This window comes from Leptidea sinapis, chromosome 13 (assembly GCF_905404315.1).
Source record: "Leptidea sinapis chromosome 13, ilLepSina1.1, whole genome shotgun sequence".
Taxonomy (NCBI): Eukaryota; Metazoa; Arthropoda; class Insecta; order Lepidoptera; family Pieridae; genus Leptidea; species Leptidea sinapis.
Window position 1 is genome coordinate 6262775 of NC_066277.1, and position 13780 is coordinate 6276554.

A 13780-nucleotide genomic window follows, 5' to 3' on the forward strand; every position below is an offset into this window, starting at 1 on the left:
TTAGTTAAAGAATACGTAGAAGTTAGTGAGAATGATATTATATTGATGCTGTTTGGTTATGTAGAGTCAGAGAGGATGATTAAAAGTAAGGAATACGAGAATTATGAGATAATTTCTCATGTTTTTACTATTGATTTTCTCTTATTGAATGCTTAATTTATGATTTTAGGAATTGTACAAATTGTATTTTAAAAAAACTTAGATTATATTAATAATAATGTCTTGAATGATATAAGAGAGTAATTATTGTTACCGGGATTACTTTGGCGAATCATTATCGGTAGGCTGTTTCCAAATAAATTTTCATAAATATTTTTTGATATATTCACGGTCAGGCTTTTCATACTTCACCCGCGTGGCTTATCTGGATTATCCCGGGACTTTCCAGCGAATTTTTTTCGTTTTTTTTTTAGTTGTTTGCGCCTATTCGCTACTCAATGTACTCAACCCGAATGTAATGTTTATTGCGTATCAAATTAGCCTTACACGAGTTGTGCATGATTTGAATACAGGGCGTTAGGGCGCACAAAAGTCTTAATTAAATTTTAATGCTACCCTCCGGGCGCTTTGTGCGAGTGGATGCTGTAATTAAGCAAGTTTCATTGAGTCTGTGGCCAGAGTACGTCAACAATTATTATTATATTATTTTGATATCTGAGAACGAATTCCGTGGGAATAATTGGGCCGAAAGTTTGTGTAACATTAATTGCAGGAAGTCAAAGAAGAAAGGTTGTTTTGATTCTTGTCGTCCGTTTTCTATTGACTTGTTGGTGTTAGTAGTAATTTGGAAAAGTTACGTAAAGCGAGTGAATGAAAGTCATAATATAAAGATAATTGCTCTTTGTGATGTAATTAAATGATTTTCTGAATGCGCAAGAACTTTGACTATTTTCATTATATTCAATTTAATTATTATTGTCCTGTGCTTTCTCGGGCCGTATAAAGAATAGGAAAGTCCCAGGCCCAAGCGTGTAGTAAAAAGAGACTAAGGGCTTTTAGAAATGGTAGAGTCACGCTGCCGTCTTATGACGTCAGCACGAAAGGGCCAGACTCATCCAGATTAAGTACCACACTCGGCACAGAAAATAGGCGTGAAGCAGCAGCCTAGTGCCGCTATGTTTCGCATAGGTTAGTGTCTAGTACCGGAGCCTATCTCCCCGTCCAGAGCCAGAATATGTCAGCAGTACTTAAAGAGATTTTACCCCAGAAGGGTACCTACTGGCTCTGCGAGAGTCGGAGATTCTCTCCCTGACCATTATCGCTCGGGCCGCCCGTCGTATTCTGTGGAGGGTATAGAACAGCGCATTTCCGAGGACAAACGATGTTTTAATACCTTGGCACCCAGCACCACGCTTAGTGTAGACTTTTGTTACATTTGGGGAATCTCCTCTAATTTAAACGCCGTCCACCATCACCTTACGACGGCGCAGCCGGCCTTCTTTTTCCTTACAACTTACAATTATTAAAAAAAAAATATTTAAAAAAATATTTCAAACCATCAAATAAGGTAATTCGTCCACATAATTGTCAGGTTATGGGTCATAATGACAAGAACATTAAGATGAACTGTCTGTATAATAATCTGATGCACTTGAGTATTTTAATGTCTATATAAGTCTATAGGTTTATTTAACATCCCCTCTCGATGTCTGAAATGCTGGAAAAAAAAATTCCTTTTACTATTTTCGTATGGCAAACCGGTAATTAATGTTTTCCGTTGTCAGAAACACGTGTGCATACACTATTAATTTCTGAAGCGCTTGAGTACTGAAAAGGCATAATATAAACTTGTTTTCTTATTAGCATCTCCTTCACAATCCAATAATAGGTGCCCACGACACTCGAATAAATCCTTATTTAGCCTCTTGGGCTGTACCATTATGTTTAAAAAAATGCAAGTATTCTTGATTGAGTTATTAATTTTTCAGCAAAGTATGTCGGAAGACCAAGGTGATATTTAAGAACTATTATATTCGTGCAACTGGATAGTACAACTCTCATTTCAAGACCACAGGAAGAGTAGGGGATTTGCTGAAGATTTTCGTACTTGGCATTGACATTCATAAAATCATAATTTTATTTGGACAGGACGTCTGTTTGGATGCATTAGTAAAATAGAAACAAATCCACAATTTCATGATCAATATGTCAACTAATCCATTGCCGCGAAGCACACATTCATTACTTTAATCCAATACGGAATATTTAAACGTTATTAAGACAAATGACGATGGATCTACATTCTGTTAATTGATTAAAGCTTTAGACTAAACGATGCTAAACGGTACTTGTACGTCTTTACTTTACAGGGAACAATTGACAGTATCTTAGTATACTTTAATGTGAAACATCTTTCAGTGCATCATTCGGTTGCTCTCAAAGTTCGGTTATAAGAGAAACATTGTTTAGAATCTAGATTTTATGTCTTCGATCCAATCAATCCTAATTTCCAAATCTGTATAGTACAAGCTGTTTCCCGTGACTTGGTCTACATGAAATTAGTATCTCGCTCTTTTGAGATCGAACGTGCCCTTTCTTGTATCCCCGACAGCGTGTGTGCTAAATTTAATGATTGGTTGTATAATTTAAAGGTGAATACGTTACGAACAAACGTACAAAGTCACTTGTAATATATGTAGTATAAGTAGTGTTATTTAAATATTTTAAGTAATTTTTTTGCACTGTTATCATTGGAACATGAATAATGCTTGAAGAACTTTAATGCTTTCTTCTGTGCTGAAAAACCTCTATTCGTCTTAAGTTTCAATTTAATGCCGTTAAATAATTTTGGGTAGTTATTTCTTAATCAATATGCCGCTAGAACTGCCAAGTATGTACACTAAATTTTAAACATATGTCGATAACATTGAACATAGATTTAACAAGTATTTCAATTTTAAAAATGAAACAATATTTTTCAATGTGTGGTGGAAATAAACAGTTTTTTTACTATACCTAAGTAGGTTTATACCAAGTGGTAGAAGAATGTGTTGTTTGCTGATACTGCTATTTTTGTAACATAAAAATGACAACAGACTATTTAATAAAAGACTTAAGGTGTCGACCGACTTGTACCGTTTGTATCGTTCGAGGCCAATTCGGCGACACAGACTGACTTGTAAGTATCGCATCTTTGTAATGTATCATTCGAGCTGTTGGCTCAAGTATGCTCCTCTTCTTCTCATAATGTGAGACGTTGTTTGTGCTTCATTAATTTTACTATTATTTGGTTATTTGAAAACATTGTCGATAAATAAAAGGGCTTTTTCGTTATCCCACTGTATTTTACTTATTGAGAATCGTGAGTGATGAACGAGATGCATTGCGCTTGCGACTTGCTGTTGACCACGTGATGTGCACTGACTGACTTTATAATGTAACACTCAAGGAATTCGCTAAAAAATCGATAGTTGAGTGGAGCACGCGGTGCTCGCCGCAAATGATACATTAGGTACAAACTAATAAACTAACGCTACAAGCCAGTCTTTGGTTTCTGTTACAAAAACTCGATACTTTATACCAAAATATTACAAGTCAATCTCCACCTTTACATAATACACACAAATTGTTGCCAATACAATCCAAAAGGGGTTCAAAATGTATTTCGTAATAATTAATAGTAATTCTTTTCATTTTTCTTTCGGAACTTTTTTATTGTACTTTGTGTTTCATTTTTTGTAAAATAACACCATGTGAACAAATTCCGTCGCCGAACGAACGGCGTTCTAAAACCGTAAGATTCGCAAAACTTTGCACAGTTGCTCTGGCTCTGTTTGGTCCTAGTATTCCCAAATCGATACGAAGCCGTTCTTCACAGGCCAGATACAATTATTTCCTTAATGTGTGGTAACTTCACCATGACGATTGTAATTTACTTAGATAATTTATGCGTCTAGATAGAGTCTCTTGCTGTTAGAAAACTGATAAAAACAGGCCATAAAACACTTTAGTGTGCGTGACAAGCTATGTCTTACACTCACGATTTGTGTTAGTTTGCGTGCATTACACAAGACAAGACATAGAGCTTAACTCTAAACGAACTCATTTTTTTCAACGTTTTCACAGCTGTCCATCTAGACGTCTAGATCTAAGCTATAATTAACTTTGATAAGTGGTTATAGAAAAGTGTTAAATATGAAATTAAAACAAGGTTCAAAATAAGACATTGTCCAGAATATCAAGACATATCACAAACTGCCTTATTCCATTATGACGCATAATAATCTAAAGTTATTTACATTTAATATATAAAATTCTCGTGCCCCGGTGTTTGTTACCAACCTCCTCCAAACGGCTGAACCGATTTGTATGAAGTTTTGTGTGCAGATCGAATCAGCCAACACCTATTTTCTATACCCCTAAATGATAAGGGTGACCCACCCCTAAATTTATTTTTGAAAATTTTTTTTATCAAAAAATATATACAACTTCCTATTTTCGCCCTTCTACGATCTACAACTATTTTTTGTATCTCGATTTTTATATTATTCTGTTCCATCCACATATCCGCTATAGGGTTGGTTGCAAGATGGCAATCAAATACAATAATTGTTGTACGATATATTTGGTAGGTCTGAGAATCGGTTGCATCTATTTTTTATACCCCAAATGAACTAATGTCAGCTAGTTTTTAATATAAAATTGTCCAAATATTTTGAGTTTTCTTTAGTGTTAATTCCGCTAATATTTGTCTTAAACAATTCGACACGTGTTTCACCTCTACGCGAGGCATCCTCAGGACATGTTGACTCGCCAAACTCTGGCACGAGTCTCGTGTCTCGAAACACTTGTCGAATTGTCTTAAGACAAATATTGGCGGAATTAACACTAAGGAAAACTCAAAACATTTCGATAATTATGGATTTCCCCAAAGTAGCACCTACATCAATAAATTTTCATAAAAAATTGTGTTGTCTCCAGGTTCTGGGCATGAGAACTCAGTGATGATAAAGCGTTGAAGGTGTCGCGTCGTCTGTTCCGTTGTACACACGATGGTCGTATCATGGCGCTGGCTGGCGGTGCTAGCGGCGCTCCACGTGAGCTGGGGCCTCCCGGAGACTTTGTACCACAACCACTTTGCGGTGTACGTGCCCGGGGGACAGCACCACGTAGACGACATCACCAGGCGACACGGTTACGTCAATCATGGACGGGTAAGTTTTTTCTTTCGAAAATAAATGCATACGGTTTGTAAATTTGATTGTTATTACAAGGTCCTGCTTCTATTTTATTAACACGAAGCGTCCTTCAACGCTCGCATAGATTCGGCGTATTAGGCTAACTTCTCTTACGCGGTCCTCCACAGTGCGGTTTTCAAGGAGCTTTCTTCCACGTACTACAAAGCTGTGAAATGAGGTTCCTTGTGCGGTGTTTCCGGGACGACATGGGTACCTACCTTTAAAAAAAAGCGAGTACACCTTCCTTAAAGGCCGGTAACGCTTCTGTGTCTCCTGGTGTTGCAAGAGAATGTAGGTGGCGGTGATCACTTAACACCAGGTGACCCGTCCGCTCGTTTGTCCTCCTTATACATAAAAAGCTTTATCTTATTTGTTGATCGTTTGAAATGAACGAAACACTGTTACGTTGTTTACTGTTAATATTCAGAAATATTTTTTGGCCTCAGTTACATAAGGACAAGGTGTATAACTAAAAAATTTATTTATTTAAAAAATTACTTTGTGTATTTGGGTTACCGATTCTGATAGGATGTGATCTAGATAAGATTTTTAATAGAGTTACTGTTAAGATTATTCACAACATAAGCAGATGTATCTTATATATAAAATTCTCGTGTCACAATGTTAGTTACCTTACTCCTTCGAAACGGCTTTATTGATTTTTACCATATTTCATATGCATATTCAAATAGGTCTGAGAATCGGTTTACTATCTATTTTTCATACCACTAAGTGATAAGGGTTGTTCACCCTTAACATTTTTTTTAATTTTTGGACAAAATTTTCTGTTTTTATTGAAATTGAAAAAAAATTTATGATTCAGTATTAAATAATACGTACATAAACTTCAAATTTTCACTCATCTACGATCAACACCTATTTTTGTATCGCGATTTTTATATTATTCTGTTCCATCCACACATCCGAAAGATGGCAATAAAGAATATAATAATTATTGGTGTACGATAAATTTTATGTACGATATAAATATTTGGTAGATCTGAGAATCGGTCGTCATCTATTTTTTATACCCCTAAAATTTTAGTTATTGATTTTTTTATTACTTTAGATGGCAATACAACGTTTGCTGGGTCAGCTAGTTTTATGATAAAAATATGAATACTATGCCCAGTTTGTATTAAGCAATATCTCTGGACAATATAATAACGTCAAAGAAGACTATATGAGATTTTGGAATAAAAATGTAAGCAACAAATTACTAGTGTACACTTGAGTTTATTTCTTAGCCCGGATGTCTGTCCGACAGCAGACGTCCAATTAAGTTTTCTTCTTGATTAATGGCTGTTAGGAAACACATCCATTACTAGCTGCGCGAAATTTGTGCTATACTTTAGTGCTGATTGTGTGTGATTTTCATGTCAAAAAATTGATAGAAGTACAAGCAAAACATATTTTTACACACCAACCTGTGTATCAAGGAAAATAAGCTATTGCTCTAAATTGTGACTACATGCTTTTGTATTTGATATATTTTGCTGCTGATCTCTTGTGAATTAACTTAAGACTTCAACATAACTTTTCCCCGTGCAGCAATTTTAATCATAACTGATCATAGCTATCGCCTAAATGGTCCAGGCAACGCATAAAGCATTCGTGAAAGTTTCATGAAAGTCTCGCCAGAAGTTCCAGCGATTATGCATTTACAAAAAAAAAATAAACAGACAGAAAGGCGTACAATTTTTTTTCTAATTTTGAATTTTTCTAGCCTTAAATCAGTTTTGTAAAAAATATCTTTAGTACAGGTACGTTGAATCTACAGTTTTATTGTAATAGGTATTGAAGATGGAATAAGATAGATCTTGATATCAAAAGTTTTAGTTTTTATTTCCGATTAACAATTCAGTGTCATTGTCGATTCTCAAATTTATTTCACAAAAGAGCTTAACAGCTCTGATAATAGAAGAATTTGAAATTCTGTATCTAGTATGAATGATAAAAAATAATAGAAGCTTACAACATAACTCCATATTTGCAGTTCTCGTGTTTCGCCATTCGTTTTTGCCATGTTAATGGGGTCTTCCTCGTCCTCTTGGTCCTTGGTCCACTTTAATTTTGGCATGTATCTAATTGGGCTACATGCCCCACTCTTACCTCCCTCCACTTCATCCAGCCAGTGTTAATTCAGTTGTTCTTGTATCCTCGTTAATATCTAATTCTATGATATAGTTTCTACATCTCTACTTGCACTGGTCGTAGAACCTTACATGGTACATTTAGTAACGCCTAAGATTTACTTCGTGCACTGAAAACTAGGCATACATAAGTGTCGAAGTGTGTGCTGAAATACAAAAAGCGGTCATTAATTCTAAGTGACGCTGGGCCTTTGGGAATTGAAATTGCTGCGCCGTTTCTATTGCTGCTGCTTGGGTGTTTTAGTGCGAATATAATTTCGAGGAAATTGGAACGAGTTGAAACTAAAATGTACTCATTTGCAGTAATGGGCTAGGCGTAAAACGCTAAGGAATTGGATCCAGAGCGATAAAAATGTATAGTTAAATTGTGTAATCTATAATGTATAATTTAATAAATGTAAAATATTTCGTCGATCTACTTAATAAACCAATAGTCTCTTGATACCTATATAATGAAATACAACAATTTATTCAACCAACTGGTGTGAGCGGGCGCGGGTTACTCTTTGCTCATTGGTCAGGTAACATCTACGAGTACAACATATCTTAAAAATCCGTACTGGCTATTGTGGATTTTTTAAGATCTGTGTTCATATTGTGGAATCTGAACTTTAATAACTTTATTTTAAATGAAGGCCCTAGTATCTTAGGAATAAAACTTAGAAGACTTCATTGTATTCTATCCAGTAGTTTTACCATGATGCGCGTAGAAATGAAAACCTCTATTATTTTATGTATGTCAAAATAATGTAGTACATCGTTGTTATATATTATATGTATTATAATATCAATGTGCATCTCTCATGCCTGTGTGTATTCTCGTAGCGAGCCGCGATCTGTATTGATTACACCTGCTTCGGCATTTAGCCTTTGATCAGTCGGGCCTACGTGCGTCGTGCATGCCTCTCCGCTTAACATATTAATGATGTTTAGCTATCCCGTATCGCATTAACGATCTCCCTCGCGTATCTGTGATGCTTTCTAAAGTGATGCATGTCGTGTGGAACATGTCGGTTCGAGCGCTTTTTTGTATAACAAATTATTAAGTTCCTTGTTAAACATTGAATAGAAGTCAATGTGGAAACGGATCAACAACTTCATACTTAATTTTTGTCTTACAATTGTAATTATTAGTGCTAGTATTATATGAATAGGTGTGATTTTTTAAAATATTAATGATTCAGATTGTTGCTAATATTACTCAAGATTAACGTCTCAAATAAAAAATTTTTCTTTCTACTTTTTTGGCTTCGATTTTGTTTCGTAGAACAGCAAGCATTTTTTAAATATTCTATGTACAGTTTTTAATTTGTAACGATTTTATTATATGTTACATAAATATATAGTCTGAAGACGATCGCTTCATTCCCGAGGTGTGTATCATCAAGAGAGTCAACTATGTTATAGTAACCTTTACCACATAATCTTTCTTTAACAATTCGTTTCAATTTCTCTCAATCAATCAATTTGAACACAGTGATCATTAGATCATAGATGCATATAAATCGCCCGCTTAGTCCTATATTATTACAGACATATAACTTATTCCTAATCGTAGTAGCCAATTTGGCACCTCAAATGTATATTGTAGTTAATTATCTTAATTGTTTAAAATATATTTATTTCCTATCGTGTTTTAGTTATTAAATTAAGTTTTTCAATCAAAATATTCTGTATAACTATCATTTCGTAATGTAAAGTTGTTTAGTTTTTTATTTTTGCTAAAAGCCAATAGTAAAAAGGAACAGCATACTTCATAGAGTAGCAAATATCATTGGAAACGGTTGTTATCGGAATGGCGAGAATCAACAAACTCGGAACTAAAAGACGCCCGATCCTCAGTTGGGAATAAACCGGGGGATTTCATGAATCACATCTGAAACATTTCCTGTCGCATTATCTGCAGCTCGCTCTCTTAAAGTGAAATATTAAACCTTTTGAATAGAGGAGCGCAGATTCGCCATTCAATGATGTTTGAGCTTCGTATGGATTAATGTTCGGCTTTGAGGAGACATGCATCTTTCTTGTTCCTTTCATGCGACGGCTAATTACTTTGAATATAATATGTCTGCTAAAATATGTATACGGTGGAAACAGGAACTTAACAACTGTTAAGTCGTCGAAAACATAAGTTACTAGCTAGTAACTTATGTTTTCGACGATAAAAGATCATTCATAAATCGATAATTTTCTATTTTTTTAATTGTTTGAAATTTCAGTCTTGTTACGCTTTTATATGGTGATTCAGTTCATCAAGTTATACTCAGAGGATGTAAATACTACGTAATAAGAGACGGGACTGAAAATCAGTTTAGTATGAAACGCTCTGTCATTTGACATAAGTTTGAAATTGTAGTAATTACTAGTACTGAAGTATAATCCGGCTCAGTTTGAAAGCGAACAGTTGCTTAAAACGTAGTGGATTTCAACTATCTCAGATTTTTTTAAGATTATAGCCGTCATCTGTCAATCGCTCAATGCTGCACGTTTCGTACGTACAATCGAGTGAATCGCTTTCTTCTTACTAGGCTGGTTATACTTGATCTCTTGTTTTGAAGACTTCGAAATATCTAAGGCTAACTAACTAGTTCCTGACCCAGACTTTGTTCAGGATGTATTTGATACTTTCAAAAGTAAAAAATGTAGCGCCTTGCTGTTTTTAATAGCCCTATTTTGTTAATCAACATTGGCTACGATATTTACTTACAATTTTTATACGACTATTCTATAGGTGAAAGAGTCTTTGAAAGTGGTGACGTAGATTTTGAGTATATTTATTACAAAAGTAAATTCAATGTATTTCTAGTGATCATATTTAATATATTTTTAAATACATGTAAATCTATTTTCTGTATTTCATCTAAAATCAAGTTTATCATCATATAAAATCTGAATTAAGTTCAATTAGTTTCTGGGCGTTTTCTGCATAACTCTTGTCGAACGAGCCTAAGTAAACATCGGTCGTGTACGATCTAGCACAAATGTTAACGACCATTCGCTGGCATGTAGCAATATAAGCCGGAGACAATCTCGGGCCATCTGAAGTCCGAGACGCCTATAACATTATCATAACACCGACTCTGTCTACGACGGAGTATTAGCAGGAACTGCCTGGGGCGTACAATATTGTTTTATACATAACTACGCCCAGTGGGTCACAAGTGGACAATGTTATTGCCTGCCATTGTCTTGTGTATTTATTACTTTGGCCTGCGTTTATTAGCCGACCGCGTTGAGAACTTTAGGGATATTAATTATGGGAACAGTGTGGCCAACTTAGTTGTTATTATTTATTTCTATACACACTGTGTAAGTATTATATATATAATGTTGTAAATATTACTGTGTTTCGGTCTGAAGGGCGCCGTAGCTAGTGAAATTACTGGGCAAATGAGACTTATCATCTTATGTCTCAAGGTGACATGCGCAATTGTAGTTCCGCTCAGAATTTTTAGGTTTTTCAAGTATCCTGAGTGGCACTGCATTGTAATGGGTAGGGCGTATCCATTACAATCAGCTGAACGTCCTGCTCGTCTCGTCTCTTATTTTTATAAAAAATTAGTGTAGTAAATGCTTGATTTCTTTAATGGTTGACGCTAGCATTCATTAACTGACTTATATGACCTTTGAGGTATATCCAAGTTATTTTAAAATCTAAGGAAGCGTATATACGTTTGCCTGCATCTAGTGTTACTAAAGATAAAGGGCGAAAATGATCACTTTATCATCATACTGGTTGTTCCGGTTAATACCAGCAGACAGATTCCACCACCGTTCTGTCCGTACGTCTGGCATTCTACAAGCGCGTGTTTAGCGAGGAACTTCTTACTTCGAACAATCACTTTGTGGAATCACTTACCGGCTGCAGTTTTCCCGAACCGACTAGGGACTAGAGACCAGACTACTTTACTTCTACTTAGGGACCTAAATGACAATGATAGTGCAAATTACCAACTCAAAAGCAACGAATTTCTTGACCCCTGGTGTTGCGGATGTCGATTGGATTACTTCCTTTTAAGTGAGTCCTTTGCCTGTTTGCCTCCTCGTACATAATAAATCCCTCTTCATGCACTGTCTAAAGTATTGTTGCAAATGTACACCACTAACAATCGAAACTCAGCTTGAATTAAGTCGATCGCCTCGACTTAATTCAATCTGAGTTTGATAGTAAAATAAGGAAAAAATGTAACGCCTTGCTGTTTTAACACAAAAGTGTTGCAAACCATAATTGTTTATAATAATTACATATTTTTGCAATCAACGTAAGGAGTTCTTTCTTTTTTAAATATTATTACTAAAATAGTCCATGTTATTGTTTATTGTCATACTGGTGAAACAATTTTTAAAATCGATTATGTAGTTTTTGAGATTGAAAGTTACAAACAAAAAAGCAAAATTTACAGGCTTCTTAGATTTTTAACTTTGTTAATTTTTCCAAACTAGATGTCTACTACGGTCTAATTAACTTGATTAAGAAATATCTTTTGTTTGAGGAATAGTAGTATCTCTTTTGTTGGGTGTTCATGACTTGTCAATAATATAGGTAGGTACATATTATAATGTAACTTGATCCACTTATAACAATAATAAAATTACGATAGCGTAAGAGAAAGTTATTAATTAGCTGTGTAATTAAACAAAAGGAATTACCAGTTTTAATATTCCCAATATTTGGAGAGCCGCTTTTTTCCTACGGTTCTTCTGCAAAAACTACTGAACGTATAGGAATAATACTTATCCTATAAGATGCAGCGTGTTTCGGAGAAGGTTAAAGTATAGATATGATACCTTGTTGGTGATTACTTATCCGGAACTTATTTTTTTTATTTAGAAATACTTATATATTCCCAATACCAATAATTCAGTTCATCAGATATGACATTTCATTACATATGACAATTCATACAATGATCGGGCGCCGAGTACTTAATTTATAGAGTTTTATATTTTGAGATTTATATTTAGCAGAGCCTCTAAAATGCTGGGATTTGTAATTCGCAATGGCAAAGTTTTTAGGAACTGGCGTACGAAGATGATCCTATATAAAAGTCTCGTTGTGAGTATTTTGGAATACGGCAGTACCGTCTGGAGACCATACTACGCTTGCCATTGTCTCAAAATCGAAAGAATCCAGAAACGTTTTCTTTATCACTTGGCTTTCTCAATTGGGAAATTTAGATCACTCGCAACATACTCTGAATTTTTTTATATTTTAATATACTAACTCTGAAACAACGTAGGGACATATTAGATTTACTTTTCTTATACAAAAGTATTAACAACATTTATGACAACTCCTTTCTTGTGTCTATGTTTAATCTTAGAGTGCCTAGATGCCCACGTAAACCTGTGAACTTATTTGAAAAACCTTCTCGCAGAACTATTTTGGGGATCAATTCACCTGTGTCGCGATTATGCAAAATTATAAACGATTATAAATGCTTAGACCCATTCAGTGATTCATTGCCAAGGTTTCGCAAAAATGTAAAAAAATGTATTGTAAATAAATAATTTATAAGTATTCTTGATTTGTTTAATACGTTTATCTTGACTTGTTTAGTTGATTTTGTTAATTTCATTACATTATAGAATGGTTGTTTTATAACTTATATTTATTTTATGTAACTATTTCACACATAATTTAGCATGCGGTATTCACCTTAAAAGGTAATGCATTTAGTAATAAGACCCTTGTAAATAAGCATAACAATTATAAATGTATTATTGTAATTACCACTGGTGAATCTAAATAAATAAATATGGCAAATAATCTTTTAGCGGGTCAGCACTTATATATGTATTATAATAAGTGCGGATGTGAGTTTGTTTGTCACGCTTTTACGGCTTAACTACTTAACCGATCACTATGAAATTATACATAAGCTTTGTCAGTGATACAGAAAAAGGTATAGCGTATAAGGAATTTTGTATCAAGAGTTCCTGAGGAGTGTGTATAATATTTTCTACAGACGAAGTCGCGGGCAGAAATACCCTTATATAATCATATGAATAGATACATACATACCTACATAATATATGTGTAAATAAACCAACAATAAAGTCTAACATAACCCATACATAAAGGTGGATACCATTAGGATGCTTGCTCTCCAGTAGGACTTTGTATCGCATCCTTTGAATAAGAGCATTGTTAGTTTTAGCTTCTAAAGAATCTAGCCAATACTCTGAGGGTATTTACTTTACCCTACTTAAGGTGTATTAGAGTATCGCTGGTACAGAGGATATGTCGTCCGCTTTTGAGGCTATTTCACATTCACGTGGAATTACAGCTTGTTAACGTATACATCTTGAAGTGAAATAGTTGCGCTATTTCTCATTTTTGTGATCTTTACATATATTATTGACTGCATTAATTTTTTATATATATTTCAATAATTTTTATCATTATTTAGGATGCAGCAGCATGTACTAAGTTATCTTTATAACTTG

At 34.6% G+C, this 13780-nt stretch overlaps 1 protein-coding gene across 3 annotated transcripts in view; it reads left to right on the top strand.

Moving 5' to 3' along the window:
• Window positions 1–13780, top strand: part of LOC126967521 (furin-like protease 2) — a 325069-nt gene that overhangs the window by 236692 nt on the left and 74597 nt on the right. For all 3 annotated transcript variants that reach the window (XM_050812023.1, XM_050812022.1, XM_050812024.1), the window contains one exon: window positions 4921–5153. In XM_050812023.1, coding sequence (XP_050667980.1) covers window positions 4992–5153 — 162 coding nt within the window. In that variant the 5' untranslated portion in view covers window positions 4921–4991. The remainder of the gene's footprint in view (window positions 1–4920; window positions 5154–13780) is intronic.